Raw genomic sequence first — 27,846 nt, forward strand, 5'->3', positions numbered from 1 at the left:
AGCCAGGCCCGGCTGAGAGGGGCGGGCTCAGGCTGAAAGCGGGTGGGACACTAACCGAGCCACCGAGCGCTTTCCGCCCGCCTCCTGACGCGCGTCACGGCTGTGCTGCTGCCCGCAGACCGGGGCTCATTCCTCCGTTGGACCGCAGATGGTCACACAGTGCTGGACACCGCTGAGCTGAACGGGTGGGATTACTGCGTCGCAGACGGGACCAGCCTGTAAAAAAAGCTAGTAGCAGGTTTTAGACACCATGGTCTTGCAGAGAGTTTTTCGAGCAGTCATCATGGGACCCCCGGGCTCGGGGAAAGGCACGGTGTCGAGCAGGATCACGGAAAGTTTTGGACTCAAGCATCTGTCCAGCGGGGACATCCTGAGAGCCAACATCAAGGCGAAGACTGGTAAGATCTGGAGCAGACCTGAGATCAGAGCTCTGAGCCCTTTAAGACTCTGAGATCTGTTTTCCTAAACATCCCAGCTAAAAGTTGGCACTAGTGTGTGTGTGTGTGTGTGTGTGTGTGTGTGGGTGGGGAGAGTGGGGGGTGTCCCACTGCTTGATGGCCTCCAGGGTGGGGGGGTGTCCCACTGCTTGATGGCCTCCAGGGTGGGGGGGTGTCCCACTGCTTGATGGCCTCCAGAAGAAAGTTGGGAAAGCTGCAGTCAAGGATTTTACCAGTGGTTTACCAAGAAGCTCACGTAGAAGGTCCTGCTGTTGTAATCTACCCCCCCCCCAACATCCTCCTAATCCACCTAGCATTGGTCAGCAGGCTGGGGTTTCATCATGCTCCTCCTCGCCTCGCCCAGTGATTAGCCACAGATCACTGACCTTTGACATGTTAGGGTTTTGGGGTCCTTGATATTGGGGGTAGAGACAGAGGAAGCCAACCCCCTTTCCGTTTGATCAGTCACCCAGCACTTTGGGTTTCAGCACTGATCTAATTTGCTAATCTGACTCTGTAACAGTGGCAGCTTGATGTTCCTGAAGACCTTTGGACTGAGGTTGATGATTGAGGTGTGTGCGCTTTGGTCCAGGGTATCCTGCAGTTCTGGCACTTGGACCTGTTGCAACCGGTGAATAAAAGAAACAGCACTTTTATGTAAGACAGGGATCTGGGTCCAAGTCAAATAGCAGGATTTTGGGAGTTTCACATATTTGCATAATTATTGCATGGTTATGTAGTTTATTTATATACCACATTTCATTTGAAGTTATGATATTAACAGCAGGAAGGACCTGGAAGTCAAATTAGACTTCATTAGAATTAAATAAATAATAAGTATTTAGTCTGGACGTATGTTTGGTTATACATAACATTTTCATACAGTGCTGGCTTGTGGGTACAGGGTTGTGGGTTCGATTCCCGGGCTCGGCAAGCTGCCACTGTTGGGCCCTTGAGCAAGGCCCTTTACCCTCTCTGCTCCCCGGGCGCTGGAGTTGGCTGCCCACCGCTCTGGGTGTGTGTGTACTCACTGCCCCCTTGTTCACTAGTGTGTGTGACAAATACGTGCACCTTTACTTTTCTAAAGCACCGGAGAAAGCACCCAGATGTTCCTCAAGGCCTCTGAAGTGCACAGTGAAAGGAGACAGTCTGTACATTTACCAAAGCACTGACCACAAGCCTGAAGCAAAGCAACAGGGTCTGCCTGTGAGATTTGTCTTTTGGTTGCTTGTAGACTGCTTAACTGCTTATAGTGTACTAACAGGACCTAATCCAGGGTAAACTACAGCCTAAGCCTTGTCCTTGAGTAAATCATAAGTCTCAGACCTAGACAAATGACCCTTTAACCTTGCTGCAAAAACATATTGCATAATCTAAAAGAGCTCCAAGAGTTCTACAATACTAGTATTTTGTAAATGTATAATTGTGTAACGTATATTGCTCATGCAAAATCAACCAACAAACAAAGCTAAATGTGGTACTGTGATTATGGACCATACAGCAAATAAATGTGGGCCGATATGAGAGATGTTTTTAATTTTCTACCAAACCTGATACATAAAATGTGAAAAATTGAGGGTTATAAATGTGAATATGTGAATAAAATACAGGCGTTGTAGTGTAGTAGTCCTGCATCACTTCTGGAGTTCACATCAAATATCTGTTTAATAATGGTTTAAATTGAAATATCTTTCTTATTGTAGTAGTATTAACAATTATCTGCCAAATAAAAAAAAAAAAAAACTAATGTTAAATTTTGATTAACAGATTTGAGTTAAGGAATGTTTAACCCTTTAAAAATGACACAGGGTTGTAGTGGCATATGTTTGTTTTGGTGTTTTGCACTGGTGTTTCAATTATTATTAATTATGTTTACATTTAGGGTATTTTGTTGGCGCTCTAATCCAGAGTGACCTACATTTGTATCATATTGCTCAGGTAGGAGAACGTGGAGTTGGGAGTCTTGCCCAAGGACTCTTATTGGTGCCCAGCTAGGGAATGGAACTTGATTCTTTCACAGGGAAGTTGTTGTTATCCACTACACTACACGAGTCTCTAACAGGAATGAGGAGATACAGCTAGGTTATTATTTCAAAATAGGCAAAAATAGACAAGCGTCCTGCCTTTTTTCTGTGGTGGAACGAGCTTCCCCTGGGTGTCCGAACGGCCGAGTCGCTCGCTGTCTTCAAACGCAGACTGAAGACCCTCCTCTTCTGAGAGTACTTCTGAGAGGACGAATTGCGAATAGAGTACTATGGTCACCTTATTGACTTGTGTTTAGTAATGTCTAAAGCTTAGAGGTATCTTTGAACTATTAGTCTATTCTAACTAGCTGAGGTTTTTCTTGGGTAAATGGCAAAGCACTTTTGTAAGTCACTCTGGATAAGAGTGTCTGCTAAATGCTGTGAATGTAAATGTAATGTAAATGTGTTGGATGAGTAGAGGAGGCTGCCTTGGTAAAGCACTGCAGCCAACCATGTTGGTTATGGTGTTGGATGCTAATGAAGACTTTTTAACTTCTACATTAGTTCGTTTCTCCTGCTTACAAAATTTGAAGCTTGTAAGTTTGACGTGACCACTGATGCTATTTTGTATCATTATTATTATTTATTATTTATATCGTTATTATGAACTTCCTTGCAGACAGATTTTCCTTGGGTCTCAATTTAGAGCAGTTCTGTTTGTGTTAGCTTTCATTTACTGTACACCTACTTCAAGGTAGCGCCTACTTTGCCTTTCTGCCCACCTCACACTGAAAATGAATGAGGGAAGGATGATTATCACTTGCCATGTGAAAGATCTTAGCCATGTGTTTACATTTCTGTTACTAATCTCATTGTTTTTCTCTGGCCTGTGCAGAACTGGGTCTCCTCATGAAATCGTGCATAGACCAGGGTCAGCTGGTCCCTGATGATGTCATCTCTCGCCTCATCCTGGCCAACCTCAGGGATATGGACCAGAGCAGCTGGCTCTTAGACGGTAAAACTCTCTCATAAAGCCTTCAGCATTCAAACGCCACAGACGCTCACATGGACACGTAGTAAAAGGGCCTTTATTTGATGGGGCTCAGACTTTATATCTGCTGGCGAAAAGCGTTCATCCTCCTACAGTGTATTAAAGCTGGACAAGGTTTGGGCTGTTTTTAGTGGGCCACACAGATTATATGAACGTTATCAGCTTAGTCAAGGTTACACACTAGTGATGGCAAAGACCAGCGAGGCACTGAACAACTTCTGAGCTGAGAGGTCAGAAATCATTCTTATGTGGTCATTTTGCATCATTTCTGTTGCCCTGTTCATCATGCCATTTTGACGCCTTCTAAACGGCAGCTGGCATTTGGTTCAGTTCATCAGATGCTACAGATGCCATCGATGAGCCAAGGCATGCTAATGTGGCATGGTTTTTTTAACCAAGATGAGGTTGGTGACAGTCTACGTCCTTTGTTTGTTGGCAGTATTAGCCTAGCATCTCTATTAGAATGACAGAATGCTGTATGGACAAAAGTATTGGGACAATCACTGTTTCTTCTATAATCAAGAGTATTTAAAAAGGGTTTATCCTGCTTTTGCTGGAGTAACTGTCTCTACTGTCCAGGGAAGAAGGCTTTCTGCTAGATTTGATCACCACCCCATCTCATCCCCAACTCCCTAACTTCTCCATCCCAAAAGTATTGGATGAAACACATCCGTCATTCCAGAGAACACAGTTCCACTGCTCCACAGCTCAATAGTTTATACTTTATACCCCTCTAGCCCACATCCATTAGGGTGCAGCCGAATGCATTCATTAAAAGGAGTGTCCACAATTTTTTTTTCTTGATTTATTTATCAATTATTTATAAAAAAAAAATAACATATTGCGATAGAATTGTAACCAAGTAAACCAGGATAAAAGATCAGGTTTTCAGCACATTTACTACACTGTTTACATTTTAGTACATTTTATTACTCAGTCAATTCTGCAATTTGACAAGCAGTCGTCGAGGAATACTGCTATATTGAATGGAAGGAGCCTCTAAATAGTGAAAGGAGTGAATGTGTGCCACAGTGGGGACATTGTCCTTTGCGGCAGCTCCGCTCTACAGCTGAATGCTTGCCCCACTGGTTTGTATTGGGGGCTGAAAGGGCAGTGTAACCATGACAAACCCTTCCGCTTACTTGCTTTCCCTTCGCTCCACTCTTGCCAGGCTTCCCCCGGACTGTAGCGCAGGCAGAGAGTTTGGACAGCATGTGCACTGTGGACACAGTCATCAACCTGGACGTGCCTTTTCAGACCATTAAGGAGCGCCTGACCTCGCGCTGGGTGCACCTGCCCAGCGGCCGTGTCTACAACACAGACTTCAACCCACCCAAGATACCGGTGAGTCCACATGGGCAAAGGTACAGACAGAATTTAGACTTTCAGCTGGCTGCTACTACTGTTTTTGTCTATTTTAATAGGTAACAGTATACTGAAATCAGTACCAGGACCAGAAACCTTTATTAATTAGACATGCAGTTTAGTTTGCACAGTGCTAATAGGTTTGTGCCTATAAGCTATCCATTTATCTCTGAAGTATAAGAAAAAAGTTTTTGCTTGCAGATCCCATTTGAACAGGTGCAGGTAAACATACACAGTATGGACAAAAGTATTGGGACACCAGATATTGTTCAAATAAGGTATTAAAAAAAGACCCGTTGTTCCTGTTGTTCAGAGAAGGCTTTCAGTTGCTACAGATGCCGTCGATCAGCCAAGGCATGCAAATGTGGCATGTGTACATTTTAGCTCAGGATGTTGGATGGTCACCACCCTACCTCATCCCCAACTCCCAGGCTAATCCCACAAATTTAGGTTGGTTCACCATCCTTCCAGAAAACACAGTTCTACCTCTCCACATATCAATGCTAGGGAGCATCATAATCTTCTAGCCCACACCTGGCATTAGGTTCATGTTTATCTGCTCCAGAGAGTCCTTTTCTACAGGGATGCGTTCATTAAATAAGGTGTCCACAAGTATTTGGACACATTGTGTAAACACAGTAAAAAGGCACAAGAATTCTTCAAGTTGTAATCCCTCAAACTGTAGCTGATCTATGAGGAGAATTGAAAAAGCAGCTAGACGTTGCTTTTATGAGTTTGTGGTCAACATGACCGGGTGCGGTCAGGGATAGTGTTGTGGCAAGAAAATAGGTCCCCGCTGCAGTTCTCGCTGCCATAATGAGCATAAAAGCCCAACAGCACCAGGGCACGGCATTACCCGCTCTAATTGGGCAGTGCTCGGAGGGAAACGCGTGTGGGCTGAACCGCTAATGAGGTTGATAAACTGCTCTTCCTCAGACTGGGCTAAAGGAGAGACTGAGGGATTAGGGATAAGACGGAGGGAAGAGCTGGTCTGGTGTGTGGTTTGTGAAAGCAGGCCAGGGGGCTTTGTTTGCTGAGACGTTTACTGCAGAGAGACCTTTGCTCTGGCCTGTGAAGTTAAAACTGGGTCATTCTGAGGTTTTGGCGTGCTCAAGTATTGAGTCAATAAGGAAACCAGAGCGGTTCTTGGCCACCTTGAGAGACATGGATATGTGTGGCTATGCAGAGTGGTGTAAACGGGGCTGGGTGGAATGCTGTGAAAGGCGAATGCTGAATATGGTGCTCTTAATGTTTTCCGTTATAATTTTTGGCAAAATACATTAAAAGAGTAGCTTTTACTGAATACATGTGAGAGTTATTAGGTGTTTTTATTAGCCTGTACACTATAGGGCCTTTTTCTAAAATTGGAAGTTTGATTACTCTGGATAAAATGACTGGGAGTCAATGAATAGACTAGACCTGGATTAAACCAGTTCTTCAGTTTTATGCTCTGTACTATTAGCATGTCATGTTTTTGTAGTTTATTGAGGCGGATGTCTGTAGTAACATTTTAAGTTTTACATACACTGTGTGTCCAAAGGTTTTTGGACACCCCTACTAATGAATGCATTTATTTACTTTAAGTTGCACCCCTCACTGACACAGCTGTACAAATGCGTGCACACACAGCTTATCCAAACCCTGCAGAGAAGTACTGTTAATAGGGGCAGTGGTGGCTCAGCGGTTAGAGTGCCGAGATATCGATAACAGGGTTGTGGGTTCGATTCCTGGGCTCGGCAAGCTGCCACTGTTGGGCCCTTGAGCAAGGCCCTTTACCCTCTCTGCTCCCCGGGCGCTGGAGTTGGCTGCCCACCGCTCTGGGTGTGTGTGTGTACTCACTGCCCCTAACACATGTGTGTGTGAGTGTGTGTTCACTACCAGATGGGTTAAATGCGGAGGACACATTTCGCTGTACAGTCCACACTGTACAGTGACAAATACGTGCACCTTTTTAATAGAACTGGACTCTCTAGAGCAGATAAACATGAACCTGTTGGCTCCATGCTGCCTAATGCCAGGCGTGGGCTAGAGGGGTATAAAGCCCCCCAGTATTGAGCTGTGGAACTGTGTTCTCTGGAATGATGGTTGGTCCTCCATCCAGTGCTTTTGGGATGAGTTGGGAATGAGGTGTGATTGTGATCAGTAATTCTCTTGTTGCTGAATGCAATCAAATCCTCCCAGCAATGTTCCTCCAAAATCTAGTACAAAACTATCCCTGGACAGTAGAGACAGTTACTTCAACAAAAGCAGATTTTATTTATTTATTTTTTCTTTTTTAATGCCCTTGATTTCAGAAGAAACAATGGATGAGCAGGTGTCCTAATACTTTTGTCTATATATTGTATCATTAGTAAATATGGGTAAATATCAGAATCTCTGTTTTAATTAGAAATAGCTTCTGTTTTAGTAGTTTTTCCACCCAAACCAAATAAAAGGTTGTGTAACTCTTCTGAAGCTTCCATGTAGTGGAGGATCTCTGACAGATACATGTGCTCAGAGACAGCAGCCAAAAACATCCTCCTCCCAGGATATTTGCCTGGAAAAGCACAAAGATGTGCATCTGGAAGACTATCATTATCAGACCAGTTCAGTAAAAAAAAAAAACAACAGGAGGTAATTTTCCCTGTAATTTTCTCAGAGGAGGAGGGGAAAAGTCATTGCGTACAATAGATCGAGCGGGAGAACCAGAGAACTGCTCGCCTTTCTCTGTTTTTAACCCAGCACTGAAGAACCCTTCAGAACCGAGTGGAGGCTAATGCTAATACACACACACACACACACACGCGCGCTATAGAAACCTAAAACACACACAGCACATTCACCCACATAAACCAGTTATTACACACCAGTAGACCAACAACCACAGATATCAGTCCAGAGTGTGTACCACTACACACACACACACACACTCAGGAAGTGATCAGACTGCAGTGTTGTAAAGGAGCTGGGAGCTGATTGGTCAGGGAGGAGAGTCAGACTGGATTATAAGATATTAAACAGTATAAAACAGTGATTTAAAGTCTGATTATAGAAACTGATACTGAAAATAAAGAGATTTTACCGAACCGATTAATCAGCAGCTCATCTGATCTGAACTGTGGAGCTGGATTATTTCTACACACACAAAGCAAAATAACCTGATCAGGACATCTCTAATGGAAACTAGAGCTGGGTGATATGAATAAAAAATTAGATCACAATTTAAGATTACATTTTTTACGATATTTATTGCAGTGTTTTGTCATGTAGACAAACAGAGTAAAATAAAAAAACAATGCTGTCCAAGTACTGCCATTGCTTGGCTAGTGTCGCACTGGAGCCACAAGGCCATTGTAGCTATGAGGGCTATTTTTTCACATTAACCTTATAGCGCCATTACCTAAAGCTACTGTACTGTACTCGACCACACTGTACTCCACTGTATATGTACTGTAGGGCTGAGTACAGTAGAGTACTCTACATGCCTCACATCACTACTACTATATTTTTCCTCTTGCTGTTCTAAAACCCTTACTGCACACATTTACTGCGTTCAGATGCCTCCACAGCAGACCTATAATGCTGGCCTAGCCGAAGCTTGCTAGGCTTCAGTGGTCGACTGCTCAGATTGCAGGGATTTAGCGTATTTATGTCTGCTGTAGAGGAACTAGTGTGTGTGTGTGTGTGTGTGTGGTGTGAAGCAGTGTTTTTAATGCAGTCACGAGTGCAGTATCAGTTCTGCTGAGAACAGAGCAGAACACGAGTTCAGATGAAGGTCATTTGTATTCCAGCTTTGAGAAACCCACTGCTGTCCTTACATGGTTTTGTTTACAGATGCATGCTTTCCAGGGGGGGCAGCTTTCCCGGGTTTCACTGTCTGCCTGCTCGACTGCAGAAACTCCTCCAATAAAACACTGTAGGAGTAGCTAACTTTAAATAACTGGTATAGAGTAACAGTTTTCTGGTGTATTTGTGCTGGTCAGCTTTGTGGTAGTGGTTATTCTGAGCTGGGGTCAGCCTACACGAACCCAGACTGGCTGACTGACCACTGCTACTACTAGCCTGCAAATTACAACACTAGTTTTGGACTTGAAGCTGTGCAAGGGCGTGGAGATGACTGATATGAGGTGATAAGAAAGGATCAGGGTGTGTAGGATTGCAAAAGCACTCCTCTGAGCTGTGGCTGGAGCGAAAAATAAAGTACTGTAGGTCGTTCAGGGACTGCTGCCTAAAGCACTGACACGTTTGGGCCAAAAAAAGGTGACTGAAGGACATGTAATCATTAACCTTACACCACTGTACCTCGACTGCACCTAATAGACTGGGTAAGCTTACAGAGCCTTGAGCGCAACTGATCAAAGTGTTGTGGAAACAGGACCTTGTCAGTGTTTCTGTTTGTGCAGGGTCTTGACGATGTCACAGGAGAGCCTTTGACCCAAAGAGAAGACGACACGCCTGAGACAGTCACCCGCAGACTGAAGGCCTACGAGCACCAGACTCAGCCTGTTCTGGAATATTACAGGTAGATAGTGTGCAGACCTACCATTCCTAAGAAACCGTTCCTATAATATCTTGCATATTGCATTTATTACTGTTCAAAAGTTTGGAATCAGTTTTTATTATTCATTTAAATGAGAAGCCACAGTAGTTTACATTGGACTCTACCTGTTTGCATGCAGTTTTTTTTATTGTCAGGCAGTTAAAAATAAGCTACTGCAATCAATCGCAGTATTTTTGTGTAGTTAGTCCCAAGTGCATTTGTTTCATTGGCTCAACTTTGACCCTAAAGGCAGATTCTGTTTATTTTAAAAAGCAGTTTAATTTGGGAGTTGTTCGAGTGGATTAAATAAGTTTCATGGATTGATATTTTCAATCATTTAGATCAGTTCTGAATATGAAAGTCCAAGAAATACAGAATAAGGACACCCCATGACAACCTTTTGTGTTTTTTTTAGCATATTTAAATATATAGACATTTGAACGCATTGCAATACAAATAAAATCTCTTTTAAAAGTCATTCAGTTGTTTTAAGAAGAAGATCACCATGGCCAGATCCAAAGAGCTCTCTGAGGCTTTAGAAAGAAGGCTGTAAATGCAGAGGAGTCTAGGAATCAGAACATCAGAAATCAGCCACTGAGAAGTGGAAACATTTAAAACATCTGCCAGCATGGCCGCATCAGGCCGTCCTAGCAAGCTTAGCTCAGCAGCAGATCATTAGACGCTTACAGACGTTTCCAATAAACTTAAAATAACACCATGGGACCTACAGGTAGCTCTTGCCACAGCTGATGTCCAAGTACAACATCTACCAGACAGGTTACGTTTTCATGGGATCCACAAACACACAAGCCAGCCGTTTAATTGTGTTGAAAGAGACGAAGACTTTCGGGGGGTGTCCTTATTGTTTCACATGACTGAAAGTGCCGTCCAGTAATAACTGTCGTGATGTTTGTTGCTGATGATTTTCCAGGAGTAAAGGAGTGCTGGAAACTTTCACCGGCACTGAAACCAACAAGATATGGCCTCACGTTCATACCTTCCTGTCCAAGAAGATCCCGCACAGCCAGCAGGCCAGAGGGCAGGTTTAGGCCACATCACCACATCTGACACTTCCAGACGTAGAAACCAGCCGGCTCACCTCACCAAGCGCTGGCTGCTGTAAAGAACCTTGTTTGTGGATGAATCTTCAGCCTGCCTGGCTTCACACAAGTCTTACTGAGAAAAGGGAACAATGTGCTGACCTCTGAGGAGGTGGAACTGAGGTTTACACAGGCAGAGTTTATTTTAGTGTGAATCACTGTGGTCATGGCACAGAAACGAGGAACCGTAGAGGAGCTGTTGAGTCTTGCACTGTTTGATTGTGAAGCTCCATCACCCCATTGCCTTAGTGTCTCCTCTCTTAAGGTGCAATAGATGAAATTAAGGGTAATGATTCCAGTCTTAAGGGGAATGCCTCTTATCTTTGAGTAGGTGTTATCAATTTTAATAGGAAGGGTTTATAGAATGTAATCCAAGCGCTCTGTTAATCCGTGCACTAATGTATTTAAGCTAAATCAGGTATTCTCATTTTAAAGTGATTTTAGTTTTCACTCCATTGACGATTGATGATGGTCTCCAGCCATCAGTGATGCAGTGCAGCAGTATTGTGTCATCGGCACACATATAGTGAGTATGTGTGAGGTTAAGGACCAGTTTAGAAATGTGTTAAAGTCCATAGTGTAAAATAATAGGTAGTTTTTGCTTCTAGGAAAGTAACGTATGTTGGGGCCATTACACTGTGTATAACACTATTGACTGAGTGGCTTTTCATGCATTTTGTGGGTTTTTCATACAGTTTCTTTATTATGGGACTGTATTTTTCATAGTGTAGTTCAAGAAAAGCATTCCTCACAAAGTAGCCTTAACTAATCACTCCTGCATTGGCGTACACCAACGCCTCCAGTTATTCTAATGGGGTTTTTCCTAAATAGGATTTCTGTTTACTTTTTGAATGATTTTTCACAATCGTTTTCTTAGAAATGTCTATTTTTAAAAGGACAGTAACTTTTCCCAAAATCTTCAAATCTGTTATTTTAGGTAAAATGGTCACAAATGTATAAATGTTTTTTTAAAGAATGGTCATTGCATTTTATTATTGATTCCATGGATTTATGTTAATTAAAGAACAAAGACATACAATACAAAATAAATGTTTAAAAAATGTGTAGTACAATGTGTACCTCAGCTGTTTATTACCATAACTGTCCAGCTAACTGGCTGCACTGGTTTGGCCAATATGGGTCTGAAAACACGGCTTTAACACTAATAGGTCTGATTACTTGACTAGACTGTTAAAATGACCACTGTCCAGCTAAAGTAATTCATCTGTTTGGCCACTGGGCCTGAAAACACGGCTTTAACACTCACGTGGCTGCTGTTTACTTTGGCGCAGCTGTTAAAACCATCGCTGACCAGCTAATTTACCCCACTGGTTTTGCCAGTGGTGTCCACACTTAAAAGGTGGATTACTTTGACTCAGCTGTTACAACCCCCATTGTCCAGCTGACTGGCTGCACTGGTTAGTCCAATTTGGCTCTAAAAACGTGACAGACACTTGGAGGGCTGATTACTTGACGCAACTGTTCAAACCACTGCTGTCCAGCTAAATGAATAAATTTGTTTGGTCACTGGTTGTAAAACATGGCTTTGACACCTATGAGGCTAATGACTTAGACTTAGTTGTTAATACCTCAACTAAATAAGCTAAATGACTCCACTGGTTTGGGCAGTGGGTCTGAAAACACTGTCTAACACTCATAGGGTTGATTTCATGAACTAGCAGTAGCAGTGGTTCTCAAACCAGTCCTCAGTACCGCATGCGGTCCACATTTATTCCTCCATCTCAGCTCCAAACAAGCTTGAACTAAGCTATAAAGAGTCCTGAAGACCTTGTGCAGGTTTATTAGGAGACAGTCAGAGCAAAATCATGGATTTGCAAGTGGGCCCTAAGCACTGGTTTGAGAATCACTAAGGAAGGGGAGTGCAGGAGGGCCTCAATGGCTGGAAATGGGAGACATTAGCCTAAGTTGGCGTCTGCAGCTGACGCATATCAATCAACCCAACTAACGCCTTGAACCAGAATGTGTAAGAAACGTACACATTCCTCAGTGAATACAAGGTCTGAACACCAACAGTCTCCCTAATGCACATATTGTGCACTATATAGGTGTTATAGGCCATCATTTGACCGAATAGCATTTTAATCATTTCCTCAGTCTTGTAGAGTACAGCAGCTAATCCTAATTCAGCCACTGCATGCTGCAGTTAGCATCTTCTGGCCTGAATGTGAATCCCACTTCTCTTAAATACAAATAAATTCTTTATTGTTGGGCAGGAACAGTGACACAACCAAACCGCAGAGTCCTTTAGTCTTAAGTGCGATTGCCGGACCATACCAAGCAACATGAGGTCAAACAGGAGCAGAAGGAAACACTTGTTGACTGCCGTGGCTTGCATGAGTTCCTGTTTCCTGCCAGCATGAAAGCAAACATTCTCAGTAGGTGGTGCAGTTTTGAACTGTCTTGAAGGAGTCATGATATATTTCAGGCTTTCAATAGCATTCTAAAACGGCCAATGTTTTCAAGCGCTGTGGATAAAGTGGATGGGACGTTGTGTCACTTTGCATAGATCTAGAATCATGGTCCGAACGATCAACAGGGTATGCGCTGGGAAATGCGCATTTAGCATAGGCTAGACACAAGGAGTGTGTGATATCTGCACAAGCTGGATTAGCAACTGTAATCAACTCCATTCCTGTTCTCCGGTGACTCAGCAGTTTCTAGGCCTATGTAGCAGCTGCGATTACGGGGTGCAGGAACTTTGCAAACTAACGCTGGAGCAGTCTGGGCTTGCCTGAAACCGGTCCTTGTTTAGGATATGTGTAAACATGCTGAAATGTTTTAATGACACCTAATTTTATTTAATCCAAAATTTATTAACACCCCAACCCCGCGCTACAAATTGTGTTAATTGTCAGTATGAAATTAACCCACCCGTCATTCATGGGAGTCCCCCAGCTCCCGACACTAGGTGGGGAGACCGATCACGATCACGTCTCCTCCGATACACGCAAAGCCGGCCACCATCTCTTTTCGAACTGCTGCCGATGCGGCATTGCTGGGCAGCCGACATGCTCGGAGGAAAGCACCGGGTCCCCAACTTCACCACACCAGCTAACAGACACCTTACTTAAAAGTGATGAGGGGAAAGAGCACAGCCAATTTGGCTCCTTTGGACTCAGTATGGCTGGCCATCAGTGTATGGCTCGGGATTAGAACTTGTGATCCCTGGGCTATAGTGGTAGCGCATTAGACCGCTGAGCCACTCAGAGCACCCCATGATATCCTAATTCTGTCTGTTTTTAGTATTATTATTTAGTCTTTAAGGAGATTTCTTATCTGCTCCATTTAAGTACCTCTTTGAATGCAGTCTATAGGTAGTCTATAGGAGTATTAGTGAAATTAAGGAGAATAAAGAGGAATATGGAAGGGAAAACTGGAATTCTCTTAAACTCCTTCCCCCACAGAGCTGCAACCTCATTTTCCAATCTTCTTCAGATTAACATTCCTTAACATTCTGATGCTCACTGATAGAATGACACAAAAATAACCAGAAATAAAAATATAGATCTTTCGTTCAGTGCTCGTGTTTCTGTATGTCTTTGCCTCAATGTCACCAAAAAAATGTAACTTAAAAAAAATCTTCTCTTATATAGATACATACACACACTTACCTTCTCAATCTAATATAAAGTGCAGCACACATTCAAGCGTGGGTACAAAAACAAAACAACCAAAAAAGAAACCATAAAAGGTCTCTGAGCACAGCCCTTTCAGTCATCCTCCCTTGCAGCCGCCCCTCCTTGTTTTCCTAGGATCTAAACGTCCGAAAAGGGAGACCGAGGCCATATTCCTATGTCTGCTCCATCACAAGGAGACCGCTGATCTTCAAGCATAGCTTGGTGGATGAATACACACGGGATTGGTTGGCCTGTAGAGCAAGTGGCTGCAACTGCATCTTGCGGGAAAGATCAGCGACCACCTTCACGCGGTTCGAAACCTGACCGTGGCCGAAGAGAGAAGGGTCAGTGTGTGAGTTAGGTGTGCTAGGAGGTCTCCATCATTCTGAACTCCTCTGTTCCCGAGTCCTCCTCTTTCGGGCCTCTTGCCGGATGTGTCCATAGGCCTGCCTCCAGGCACCGCTTTATGTGGTACTCTGCCACCTAGTGGAGGAATAAAGGGGAGAGAGAAAATCACAGGCAACTCTAAGAAATGTGTAAGAAATGTGTACAACCTGGAGTTGAAGAGTTTTAAAACTGTGCTGATCTGCTCTTCAGTGACGTCTGTGGTTCAGGACGGAGATTAATGCTCCTCTTAAGCAGATTAGTCCCGTCACGTAATTCCTCCTGTGCAGGTCTCTTGTGCGCATTGGCCTTGAAAGATCCCAGCTCAACACAGACAGAGCTGGCAGGCTGTACTTTTCTGGACCAGATATTGTTTGTATAACCTCTCCTTCCTGTTAAGGCAGTGAGCTGGAACCTTGAACCAGCTAAGGACTGAACTCTTAACTACTTAGTGACCTGCTCTTTTAGCACAAGATCACTTAGACCCAACATCACTTAAACTACATGCATATAGCAGACAGTAACTACAGTAACCATGTCTTTTCCCCCTATACTAAACATTAGCCAAAAACAAAACATACAAAAAAAAAACCAAACAAACTGTGACAATTCCCCCTGGTTGTCACACTAATATTGTTAACTGATCTGAAAACAGTAGGTTAACTGACTAAATGACATGATGGAAACTGTAATAGACTAGATTTGCCAGATCTTACATTATCGTATATATTCTGAAGGCTGTATGGAAAGCCTGCATTTCACTTAAGGTAAACCATATGGGTTGATGCAAGTGAATCCACATACAAGGAGTTCAGCAAGGAGACCTTTCTACATGGAAGTTTGAAAGCATGCTGTAAAGACTCTGGTGTTAGCGCTTTAACTGCAGATGGGATTTTGTATTTAATGTTACTGTATGAAACAGCATTTCTGCCTGAAATTTAGCCTAAAAACACCAGTTTCCATAAAGAAAACAAGCAACAAAAAAAAATAAACCTGATTGAATTATGAAATATGGACAGAAATAAAACCCTGCCACATACAGCCAGTATGCAGTGCTCTGTTAGCTGATGATGGTTTTGTGTAGAGCGGTCAGTACCTGTGGATTCATGGTGCTCAGAACGTTCTGGAGAATGTGCATGTCTTGTGACTGGATGCATGCCTTCAGTTCCTGTACGGTCAAAAGTCCAAAAGCAAGTTATTGTCCAGCTCTACTGAACTGCTTATGTTTCCCAGTACTCATTATCCTGCACTTGTATTAAAATACAGTAACTAATGTAAGTACATGCAAAAACACCACCATATATATATATATATATATATATATATATATTTTTTTTTTTTTTTTTTTTTTTGCCCGTCATCCCATTCACCACATCACACATCCTCACCAATACATCCCAGAATGGAAATGAATAAATATATGAACAATACATGAACACTACAGGTGGCAGCCAGGTAAGTGGTAAATGGCAAATGGGAGCAGGCCAGGAATCTGCCCTAGTGTGGTCCCAGACAAACTGTTCTAGGATTGGCCCTAAACTTTCATTTGCATGCATCTCTTAAACCAAATGTTTGGGTATAACTGAAACTCACAGGAGGAAGAGACTCCAGAACCTCTTTGGGGTCTAAGCGGCACCTGGGTGGCGAACACTGCTGCTCAGGAGCTTTCGGGGTGTCCACTTTAGGCTTCTTGGCATATTCCCTCACTCTCTGCTTAAAGGCCTCAAGTTCAGTGTGGAAGACATCCGAATAACCCTCCTGTCCCTCCTAAAAGAAATGGGACACTTTACATTAGTCATGTTGTTTAGGCTTATAGATTGCACTAAAATTCTGCCATATCAGCCTTCAGAATTTCGCTAATAAAAATAATAATAATGGGAAAAATAAATACATCAACTAAAATGATCTGAGAGACTCCTATAATTATACCGATAAATATCCTAAATAAAAAAACATCCTAATATTTCATATAATGTCTCATCACCCCGAGGTTCGTCCTTTGTAAAGAGCACACAAAAGTATTCCAGTTGAAGACAACAATCTCCATTAGCACTGGGAAATTGAACTCTAGCAGAGTGATCTCCACCTGGTGGTAATATGAGCTCATTACAGTGCACTACTTAGTGGGTGAACCTTTGGCTGTATAATTAATGGCAGACCAAACAGGAACAGATCAGGGTCTTAGTATCTTAGTGTTAGGATTGTCTTAACCGGTAGAGACAGAGCAAAGTGTGAAGCATTCTCTCTTCAGTTGCCTTTGAAAAACCCAGTCCAGAACAGCTGGCAGTTTAGTGACGTGGTATATAAAATAGCTTCGTTTTTTTGTGTAGGGCGGTGACTCTAAAGCAGGCGTAGGCGATTGTGGTCCAGGAGGGCTGGATTCCTACTCAGTTTTGTGCTTTTTCTGTTTAAACACATCTGGTTCAACTCACCTGTCAATTGCTAGGTTTGGTAGGTCTGTTAGAGCAGGGAAATCAGCTAACTCTGCTGGACTCCTCTGGTGCCCACCCTTGCATACCTTCTTAAATTTGCATTTAAATTATTTTAACTTACATTTAAAATAATATCCACATGTTTTATATCAACAATCTCAGCTCTCACTTCATCAAGACTTCATGTGAACTAGAGCACCGTGTGAAGAGATAACCTGACCCTAAACCTGAAAAATGAAGTCTCATTCCTCATATTTCCTGTGAAAACATACCTTTACTCATGTGGACGAATTGTCTTCTTGCTTAAAATAGGTTTTCCAGAGTCTTAGCTTCACTACAGCAGTGGAATGTTTGAATACAAGAGGAGTTTCTGAGTAACCATCGGTCATACAAAACAATAGCTGGGCACACAAATCTACCAATTAAACACGTCAAAAAGCAGAAGACTCGTCAAAAATCCAGATGCAAGTCATAGCAAGAAAATGCAAGCGAAAGGCAGTCTCTACGGACTATACACACACGTATATATGTCTGTATATATACAGACAAAATTTTAAACTGCAGAGATATTAATACGAACATAGAAAAACACTAAATTTGACGGATTGGCATGTTTGACTCCAGAGGGTTAAGTACTAAAACATACTGCGCAAAGGAGACGGACGTGGCTACACTCAGCAGTTTTGTGGGTAGCACAATGAAGCTGAAATAGCAATTTTGTGGGGAGCGCAGTGTGTGGCTGCAGAAGCAGTGACCGGCTCTTACTTTGGCTTTCTGAAAGAACTGACGGAAGCAGCCACGTGGGTCCTGCTGCGCACTGCGGGCCATCTCCAAGATAAATTGCATGGCAACGGCCTGGTGTGCCACCTGCTCCATCAGAGCCTCCTTCTGCAAGAGAAAAACAAAATAGAGAAACATAGTCAGACAACGTCACATAACATCATCATCTAACTAGCAAAGCAACAGGAAGCCACAGCAATAGCACCAATGAGTTTTCCAGAAAGCTTCAGAGCAGTGGTTTTCAAGTCCAGTCTTGGGGACACGGTCTAGTTCCATCAACACACAGCACACCTAATCCAGCTTATTATCAACCCTTGCCTGAGCTGGATCAGGTGCGAGAGAGAGAGTATCTGACTTAACTTGAAAAACACTGACTTAAAGCCTCCCCACCAAGCAGAAAACCCGGACTGCTGAGCCAACAGCTCAGTGAAGTCTCATCAATATGAATTAACAGGTCTATAAATGTAAAACTGAATGGATTAATAAATAAAAACATTAATTTTAGCCATGTATTGCTATAGTAACTGTTTACTGCTTAATCTAGCAGCAGTTTGTGATGAGAGAGAATGAGAGTGGGCAGACACACAGGCTTACTTTTTCAGCGTAAAGGCGAAAGCACCATAAGATCAGGTAGTTGGCCGTTTCCTCGCAGATGAGGTGGGGAAACTGAGCTAGAAAACGCTGACTATCGTCCCATCTCCGCAGCATGCCTGCCAACAGAAAGCGAAAAGAGCAATGCGTCAGAACACTGCAGGTCCAGCCTTGTATATAAACGCCTAAGACAGCAGGGCTTAGAATTATTTTTTTTCTACCAGCATGGTACTGCCAATCAACCTCAAAGTTCGTAACAAATCCTAGCACTAGCAATTCTCCCAACACTAGGAGAGTAAAGACCGCACACGTCTCCTCCAATACATGTAAGCCCAGCTACCGCCTCTTTTCAAACTGCTGCTTATGCAAGACATGCTTAGAGTTAAGGGACCGATCCCCCCCACTGCTTAAGAGTGATGAGGGGAAAGAGCGCCATCTACCCGCTCAGAGAGAGCATTGCCAATTGTGCTCTCTCAGATTCCGGCCGCTGATGGCAAAGCTGAATTGCTTGGGAATTAAACTCACGACTCCCCGGCCACCATAGTTTTCTTACGTGGGATTTGTTTAGTTTATGAGCACAACGGGATCCATACCTACACAAGCAGAGCTCAGAACAATTCTGCGCTTTAAAAACACATTTAACCTCTTAAATCAGTATTTCCCAATTTCTCCCCAATTTAGTCATTTTGAGACACAGAGAGCTTCACTGCTTCTTTTCGAATATCACTGGACAGCTGAACACACTTGGAGAAGGACAACAACTGCTAATTCTGTCAACACACTGACGAATATAGTGCCGGGTCTTGGGTTTAGGGGAGGACCTCCTACCCACCCAAAAAGAGCGAGGCCTGCTTTTCTCTCTTGGACTCGACAGTGGCATAGAACCAATGGTCTCCTGCTGACAGGGCCAACACTTAGACAGCTGTGCACCTCAGGAGCCACAAGGAGTCATCATTTTAAAGCCGACCTGATGAGATAAACAGATGAGCTGAGGGTCACTCACCAAAATGTTTCAGGTGTTGCTCGTGTTGCTGAACAAACGTTAAACTCCGGTCATAACCCGCTTCATCCCCCTTGGACTGGGAATCACTGATGATACTCTAGAAAGAACAAGAACGGACAAGACCATTAGTATCCATCTTAGTATCCAAGACTACCACGGTTTCCGCTGCACAATTACTCTGCAGAGGGCTTTTAATTTGAAATGGATACAGGAAGTGGAGGTATGTCATGATGCCCAACCCATTCTTCCCATCCCGCCGCCCTCGGGTGAAGAGAAATTAGAAAATAGGAGGAGAGAAGGGTAGATTAAGACAGGAGACAACCAAATTCACCATTAGGGTTGGACACAGAGGAAAAAGTGGCAGCCTGCCGAGCCCGGGTATAGAACCCACAACCCTGTTATCGGTGCTCTAACTGCTAGGCCACCACTGCTCCCAGATGAAACCAGCTAACGTTAAGTTAGATAGGTTTCACAGTTGAAAAGAACACTCACAGTGTAGCGTGAAGCCTATCACACCAGGTGTGCTGTGCCGTGCCCAAAAATCGAAATCCATTGTTTATAATGAAGACACGGACACTGGCGCAGTGTGCGTTACCACGTCAGAGCCATGCTACTATAGTGTATTTTGATAGGTAAAGCTTATCAGATAATGCTCCAAGTAGAAGAAGTATAGGAAAGACATTTGGATATCTCCAATCACTATATCAGGTTAAATATAAGGTTTTAGTTTTTTATTTTTTTAAAATAGAAATTTACACTTCAAGCAAATATTAACAGTAAGCTCAGATTGTCTGAGAATAAAAATCATGAAAATCTCATATACACATGAAAACATTTACAATTGTGGGTCCGTGCATGCACAGAGCTGCTAAGCAGGACAGATCAATGGGTAGCAAAAGTCAACAGAACACAGGCACAATGCATAGACACACCCGAGCTCTTTGACTTCAAGCACTGTTCAATTTCATAGCGTGCCACTCAGCTTTTTGGCAGCGCTACACTGGAGATTGGATAAGGAGTAGAAAAACAAATGCTAGGGCCTGGCCACCTCAGCTAATGCTACCATCCTAGCCCTGTCCAGCTCGCACAGTAAAACAAAGAGCTCTAAGCCAGGCTGCAATCTTTACCATCGAGGCAAACTTTTGAGAACTCTGTCTACAGAAACTTTCTAAAAACTCTATAATACTCTAGATATGGTTGTGTATGTACACTACAAAGGATTCATTGAGGGACACCACAGAACAATTTTTACTATCATAAAGTGATATACAGTACTAGACACGGGGGACACATGAATATCCACCGTAGTTAGGATGTCGTGGCTGGAGGAGGTTGAACTGAAAGGAGGTGATTTGGCCATTTAGGCTATTAAGGCTATTTGCTGGTCTTATGCTTAATAAGTAAAATGTGCGTGTATGAACGTACATTAACATACAGTAGCTGCATGGTTTGGGAGGTATTTCAACCCTCACACACAAACACTGCCACAGCCCTACAACTTGGGCCTACTTCAACCTCCCAGCCACAACATCCTAACTACGGTAGAAACCCGTGTGTCCCCGGTTTCCTCTTTTTTTTTTTAACTAAAATTTGGTCACCCTAGCATTTGGATTTTTGTAGATAATGATCAGCACACGTTCCAGCAGGTGTGTCCAAACTGACTGGTACTGTATGTGAAGAACCCTTCAAACATTTCATTTGAACTAAAATGGTTATTTTATGACCTCTTTCAAAGAACCTTTGGAAGGGTACAAGAAGAATGTCTTAAGGGAAAACAGCACCCAAAGAAAACACATCTGCCACTTGTTTACCATTATCAACATTACATATGAAACCTCCCATTTTATGTGTATATTAAGGATATGTAGCTTGACTGGTCATTTACATTTACATTACATTTACATTTATGGCATTTAGCAGACGCTCTTATCCAGAGCGACTTACAAGGTTACTCGTATTACAGAGGTGGGCCAATGTAGTGTTAGGAGTCTTGCCCAAGGACTCTTATTGGTGTAGCACAGCATAGTCACCCAGACCGGAAATCGAACCCTGGTCTCCTACATGGTGTTGTAACTTGCAGGTAGTGTTGTTATCTGTTGCGCCACAACAATCATTTAAGAGTCTGAGTAGGTTTAGGTACAATCAGACCACTCTTTTGCTGTTGCATTTGCATCAGGCAAATCAGAAGTCAAAACAGCCTACCTTATCAAACCCACTGTGTTCAGCCTCTAAGCCAAGCACAGGGCTCCAACGGGACTCCAGGCCTCCCAGCACGCTCTCCTTCCTCCTCCACTCCTCCTCGGTCTGGGAGAGATGTGCGGAGGAGGCCAGAGCCCGGGCGCGGGCCTGTTCGGCTGACTCACAGCCATGCAGCTCCAGACCACAAAGCTGGTCTTGCGCCTCTACTAGCTGCCAGCTGGACACAATGGAGGCCTTCACGCTTTGCTGCTGGCTCTCGCAGAGAGAGGTCATGCTTTCTGCGCTGGCCTGTGGGAAACAGAGATAGACAAATAGACAGAGTAAGTCAACTGATAATAATAAATCCTGGAATTAAGACCCACCAGCCAATAAGATGAGGAAAATCATCTCCATGCAGTTGTTTGGCTGAAAAATCAGCAATAGACAGAGTCATTAATTCAAAGTATAGAAATCTATTTGAGTACTAGCACCCCCTTGTGGAGAATCGTGAGTTTGCTCTGAGTGAGTGAGTGAGTAAAAAGCCTGCAACAAGAAGAGTCTGTTCAGGAACTGTTTAACTAAAACCACAGGATATTATACTGTATATCTGCTCTTTAAAACTGGTAAAGATAATACACCAGCCAGCCACTTCATAAAAACCACACCCCTGCTTCTCTTCTATCAGCTCCACTTCCCCTATAGGAGCACTGTGTAGTTCTATAACTCCAGACTGTGTCCATCTGTTTCTCTGCAGACTCTGTTATTACCCTCCTTTCACCCTGTTCTTCAATGCCCAGGACCCCACAGGACTGACCACCACCGAGCAGTTAGTATTTGAGTGAGGGGTCACTCATTCTCAGCACTGCAGCGACACTGATTGACATGGTGGCGGCGAGTGTGTTAGTAGTGTGTGTGTGTGTGTGTGTTGAGCTGGTGGTACGAATAGATCAGAGACAGCAGTGCTTCTGGAGTGTTTAAACACTGTGTCTGTCCACTCACTGTCCACTCTATTAGACACTCCTACCTAGTTGGTCCATCAGAGACAGAGGCTCAGTATCTGCTGCTGCACAGTTTATGACTGTCATCCTCTGGTCCTTCATCAGCGCTCACAGGACGCTCACAGGACGCTGTCGGCTGGACATTTCTGTTTGGGGGAACTGATCTCAGTCCAGCAGTAATGCTGAGGTGATCGAACACTCCTACCCGCCACCACGTCATTAAGCGTCACTGCAGTGAAGACAATGACCCACCATCCAAACACCACCTGCTCTGTGGTGGTCACCGTCTTGTGGGGTCCTGACTATTGAAGGACAGGGTGAAAGGAGGGTAACAACAGGGTATGCAGACAGAGACGGATACAGATACAGATACAGTACCGATCAGTCTGGGTCATGATGTTGACTCATCAGCTATTTCCCATCTGGGTGACACTGACACTGTACATTCACATCAGTAGAAATGCCACCGTGGCCTGCAGCGAGCCCTGCCCCCTAGCTGGCGGCTCTAATAATATCCACAGCCGCCTCCCACTGCACCTCAAGCGGCCACTGCAAACGGCTGGTTGCGGATGGACGGACGATGACTCCGCATTTAACAATAGTCACTGACTTCATGTTAGAGGTCGAGCAGCTTACAGGGACACTGCTTCTTGGGGGCAGACAGTAAGAAAGACAGACAGACAGACAGAGGATCACGTTAGTCGCAGGTCATCAATCTGTCAGTCGGTCACGTTGCTGATGTTGTTGTTGTTGTTGTTGTACCCAAGCTAGCTTCAACTGATGGAAATAAAGGCTCATAACAGCTGGATAAGAAGCTGGTTAGCTCATCCAGACCCTTTATAACGTTAAATATGTCCTTACCGACAGCTAGAAGAGCTGGAGACACTAAAAGAGGCCAAAGTGACCACTCACGCAGCACAGTAGTGCTATAGCTATAGTAGCTAGCTAGCTAGCTAACACCAACCTGCCTTCATCCAGCGCGTCTGTAAGAGCTAGATCAAACATATTGGGACAATTTATCTTTAAAATGAACCAATTCATCATTTCAGTGTTTAAAATAACCACTAAATCTAACTCAACTAGCTAGCAGGCTCGCTATCTAGCTACTTCCTTTAGTGAGTTAGCTATAGCTCGCTAGCTATCAGCTAGCTAGCGAGCTGCCCGGCTGTCCGGCTCGCTGTCCGGCTCGCTGTCACCTCGAAATACCGCCGCCTGCTAAAACTACTGCTGCTACCCGGCGCTGGCGGGTGGATGCGGGTGGATTTAGGTGGGTTTGGGTCTTATTCGAGAAATAAAAATAAAAAAAAGCCCAAGCTAAAGTTTACAGCCCGCCGGCTAACTCCCTCACTCCCTCACTCCGTACCTCGTGTAGCTGCGGTGGCTGGGGAGGGAGAGAGGAGGGATTTCGGTTGTCGCCCGCGCGGCTCTGCTCCTCCGCGGGAGAGGGGACCCACTCCATCGCGGCTCAATCTCTCATCCGAGTCCGGCGAGAAGCGTCTGTCCGCGGGCGAAAGGGTCTGGCCTGAGTCGCTGGTGTCTGCGGAGGGCGGGTTAACTCGGGAAGCAGGCAAAAGCAGTCATGGTCAGCAGCTGCTCACTTCAGTCTTTCCCCCACTACACACACACTCACACACACACTCTCACACACACTCTCTCACACACTCACACACACACACTCTCTTACACACACTCTCACACACACACTCTCTCACACACACTCTCTCACACACATGCATGCATGCATAAATCCCGTCTTTGGGGGAATACAAAGTTTTGTGTGTGTGTGTGTGTGTGTGTGTGACCTGCTGTGCCACAGTTAAACCAACCCTACAATTAATATTATAAAAACAATATCTAGCATATATTCTTATATTACAATATATATATTATATTAATATATATAATACACACACTCACACACTCTCACACACTCACACACATACATGCATGCATAAATCCCGTCTTTGGGGGAATACAAAGTTTTGTGTGTGTGTGTGTGTGTGTGTGTGTGACCTGCTGTGCCACAGTTAAACCAACCCTACAATTAAAGGGCCCATATCCCATATTATAAAAACAATATCTAGCATATATTCTTATATTACAATATATATAATTCACACACTCTTACACACACTCACACACATACATGCATGCATAAATCCCGTCTTTGGGGGAATACAAAGTTGTGTGTGTGTGTGTGTGTGTGTGTGAGACCTGCTGTGCCACAGTTAAACCAACCCTACAATTAATATTATAAAAAAAAATCTAGCATATATTCTTATATTACATTATATATAATACACACACTCTTACACACACTCACACACATACATGCATAAATCCAGTCTTTGGGGGAATACAAAGTTTTGTGTGTGTGTGTGTGTGTGTGTGTGTGTGTGTGTGTGACCTGCTGTGCCACAGTTAAACCAACCCTACAATTAAAGGGCCCATATTCCATATTATAAAAACAATATCTAGCATATATTCTTATATTACATTATATATAATTCATTACATATTATTATTATACATACATAATGATATCATTATATATATATATATATATATATATATATATATATATATATATATATATATATATATTATTTATAATATATTCTTTATAAGGAAAATTTATTAGGTGTTTTATTGTAGTGATTTCATTAAATCAAGCTCTTTCAGGGGCAGAATTAGTAACAACATTTTTGTGGATTACCTTCCTAACTATTCAACTGGCTGCAAAACAGCCCCAGAGCATGAAGCTACCACCACCATGCTTAACAGTTGAGGTGCAGTGGTCTTGCAGTGGAATACCTCACCTTTTCACCTTCAAGCATACTTTCAAACAGATCAGTCTTTATCTTTTTTTCCCCCCCAGACATCTTTCCTGTGTTTATGTGGTATGTTTATTTAGGGCAGGGACGTCTTTCTTGGATGGCAGCCTCGCAGTCAACTGAGATGTACTTGATGGCGGTGTATACTGGTATACTGGTTACACTGGTGTAGCAGCTTTCAGTTCATGGCAGGCATGTGCTTTGGTGATTCTTGGATTGTTCCTGACCATCTGAACCAATTTCCTCTCAGCTAAGTGTGACAGTTTGGGTCTCCTTTCAGAGCTTTGCAAAATGGACACATCCCAATAACTCCAATAACTTTATGTACAGTTGTTTGAAATTGTTGTGATCGAGTGGCTCTGTTTAATATTTTATTTATTTGTCTTTATTTTAACCTGTGAGCCACAACACTGTACTTCTCAACATGAATGTATGTTAGAAAAAAGAAAAAGGAAAAAGTTTCAGGTATTGAACAGGCATTAAACCTTTCAGACGTCTGGTTCCATTCACCACCACTGTAAACAAATCTAACTCGATACGTTTCTCCTGAACGGTGCATTTCACAGCAAATCTTTCTAAATGACTTTGTCTAGATCGTAATGGCTTCATAATACAGACCAGTTTGAGAAACTGATTGAATTCCCCTTTAACTTTAAATATACCAACTACCCAACGGTGGCGCTACAAGCCAGGAAAAACGTTGACGTTTTTTTTTTACATTAATATTATAAATATATTTGTATGTATATATTTATATTTATGTGTATTCGTCATTTTTTGCAAACACACAAACGTTTATTTTAAAAGTTTAATAAACAAAACCAACGCGCGCCACTTCATCAAACGTCCGTTAGATACAATGACTTCGCTTATTTGGTTCCTCCTCGGAAGCAGACTGCACTCTAATGTCCGTTCTGCGTTTGACATCTAAGTAAGTTCAACCCTACATGGGAAATAAAACTATTTAAAAAGTTGCTAACGCTAACGTTTGCTTATTAAGCTGTATTTTAATAGCTGTTAAATGAAACTGCTGCTGCGGCGTCGCTAGCTTGGCTTTCCCCCCTTTTAACTAGCTAGCTTAGCACATTAGCTAGCTGGTTTAAAGCAGGGAAGCAGGGAAGAGTTCAGAACTTCCTTTAGTGCCTAAATATCTGATTATTTTAATGTCAGACTCTTCTCCAGCCCCTAAAGGCGATTTGTAGTTTAGTAACGGAGAGGACAGCCAGCTGTTAGACTGATAGTTAGCTAACACGAGGGAGGGAGGGAGGCTGCATGTTTTGCTGCTGCTGAGGCTTTTGACTGTGTTGAGCTCAGATTGACCAGATCAGTCTTGTCTGCTCCCAGTTAATCTCCTGAAACCAGTTTACCACAGACCAAACCCAGCACCAGTTTGGATAAGTGGGTGTATTCTGGCCTGTCGTGAAATGGGAGGCTGTATTCCAGTCATCTTACAGGTCTTACAAACCTGACAGCTCTTTCTGATTGGGCTGTTCTGCACCAAAGGACAGAGAATATGCTCTCAGACTTTAAACCTTATAGTTTTTATGTTTCAGAACGATCTCAAACCTCCTACAATTGACAAAAAACCCCAAAAAACTAATAAAACCATATTATAATCACTTTCTGTTGATTGTATATTATATTATGGGTGTAATGCTCATTATCGATCAAATATAAAGGCCAAATTTAGAATAACAACCATAATTGTTTAGACAGAAAGAATATTAATCTATTATCTATTATAATCTATTATTATAATCTGTTATATAATGTGTGTGTGTGTGTGTGTGTGTGTGTGTGTGTGTGTGTAAAGGTAAAGGTAAAGGTGCACGTATTTGTCACTGTACAGCATTAAACCCATCTGTGATAGTGAACGAACACACACACACACACACACACACACACACACACAGGTGAACTAGGGGCAGTGAGTACGCACACACCCAGAGCCGTGGGCAGCCAACTTCAGCGCCCGGGGAGCAGAGAGGGTAAAGGGCCTTGTGTGTGTGTGTGTGTGTGTGTGTGTGTGTGTGTATATATATATATATATATATATATATATATGAACAATATATAGACACTACATATATGCAATAATTTAAGTAATATATATTGCTATTAGAGGAGATTTGATTTTGTTAACATTTTTAAAATAAACCAATATTTTAGGATGTAAACTTTGTGCCGGGTTGCTGTGTTATCCTGTCATATCTTTATTCATTTTCACTGCATTTATAATTCTTCAGGAATGAATGTCACTTCTGTACTGTAATGCTCTGTAATGAAAAAGTCCTGTGCGCTGGAAGTCCTGTGAAGTAATGTGACGTTGGCAGAGATGCACGTCAAAAATGTTGGATATCGTTATCATTCCACAATTCCCATATCAGTGCATCCCTGCTAAGAAATATCTCTTAAAAAACAACAAAAAAAAACATCACACTATACCACTATTTACAATATACAGTATTCTCCAGCACTGGTAGAAAATATAAGAGATCAAACACAGTTGGCCCATACTGTTCAAGACCTTCTATATTAGAGCGTCTCATTCTGAAGAAAGTAGTGAGATCTC

General features: G+C 43.0%; 3 protein-coding genes across 6 annotated transcripts in view; 2 read left to right on the forward strand and 1 right to left on the reverse strand.

Annotated features, from left to right (window-relative positions):
• The first annotated feature begins 110 nt into the window (after positions 1-110).
• ak3 (adenylate kinase 3) lies at positions 111-11,488 on the forward strand. The gene is made up of 5 exons (XM_072659711.1): positions 111-398; positions 3,297-3,416; positions 4,624-4,796; positions 9,200-9,318; positions 10,268-11,488. Exons 1-5 carry the CDS (start codon positions 251-253, stop codon positions 10,383-10,385), a joined length of 678 nt encoding a protein of 225 aa, XP_072515812.1. The 5' UTR covers positions 111-250; the 3' UTR covers positions 10,386-11,488.
• Positions 11,400-24,072, reverse strand: cdc37l1 (cell division cycle 37-like 1). 4 transcript variants are annotated; one of them, XM_072659706.1, is made up of 8 exons: positions 23,804-24,072; positions 21,467-21,751; positions 19,265-19,361; positions 18,265-18,380; positions 17,656-17,778; positions 16,052-16,225; positions 15,555-15,626; positions 11,400-14,557 (listed from the first exon to the last, which is right to left on the reverse strand). In XM_072659706.1, the coding sequence occupies exons 1-8, from the start codon at positions 23,897-23,899 to the stop codon at positions 14,441-14,443; spliced, it is 1,080 nt and encodes a 359-aa protein (XP_072515807.1). In that variant the 5' UTR covers positions 23,900-24,072; the 3' UTR covers positions 11,400-14,440. The 4 variants fall into 4 exon arrangements, with proteins under 4 accessions (XP_072515807.1, XP_072515810.1, XP_072515809.1 ...); XM_072659709.1 differs by lacking the exon at positions 23,804-24,072 and adding an exon at positions 23,077-23,790; XM_072659708.1 differs by lacking the exon at positions 23,804-24,072 and adding an exon at positions 22,978-23,790.
• Positions 24,073-26,157: 2,085 nt separating this feature from the next.
• Positions 26,158-27,846, forward strand: part of exd3 (exonuclease 3'-5' domain containing 3) — a 66,243-nt gene continuing 64,554 nt past the window's right edge. The window contains exon 1 of the mRNA XM_072659320.1: positions 26,158-26,205. The gene's annotated coding sequence lies outside the window, so the exon portion shown is untranslated. The remainder of the gene's footprint in view (positions 26,206-27,846) is intronic.

The sequence above is a fragment of the Salminus brasiliensis genome, chromosome 16 (genome assembly GCF_030463535.1).
Source record: "Salminus brasiliensis chromosome 16, fSalBra1.hap2, whole genome shotgun sequence".
Classification (NCBI taxonomy): domain Eukaryota; kingdom Metazoa; phylum Chordata; class Actinopteri; order Characiformes; family Bryconidae; genus Salminus; species Salminus brasiliensis.

Excerpts from the sequence above, each read along its gene's own strand:
- ak3 (XM_072659711.1), top strand. The coding sequence starts at position 251 with ATGGTCTTGCAGAGAGTTTTTCGAGCAGTCATCATGGGACCCCCGGGC. Across the intron at positions 3,417-4,623 it reads GAGCAGCTGGCTCTTAGACG|GCTTCCCCCGGACTGTAGCG; the intron begins GTAAAACTCTCT and ends CACTCTTGCCAG. Across the intron at positions 9,319-10,267 it reads CCTGTTCTGGAATATTACAG|GAGTAAAGGAGTGCTGGAAA; the intron begins GTAGATAGTGTG and ends ATGATTTTCCAG.
- cdc37l1 (XM_072659706.1), bottom strand. The coding sequence starts at position 23,899 with ATGGAGTGGGTCCCCTCTCCCGCGGAGGAGCAGAGCCGCGCGGGCGAC. Across the intron at positions 21,752-23,803 it reads AGCCACCGCAGCTACACGAG|GCCAGCGCAGAAAGCATGAC; the intron begins GTACGGAGTGAG and ends TGTTTCCCACAG. Across the intron at positions 17,779-18,264 it reads TTCGCCTTTACGCTGAAAAA|AAGGAGGCTCTGATGGAGCA; the intron begins GTAAGCCTGTGT and ends TTTCTCTTGCAG.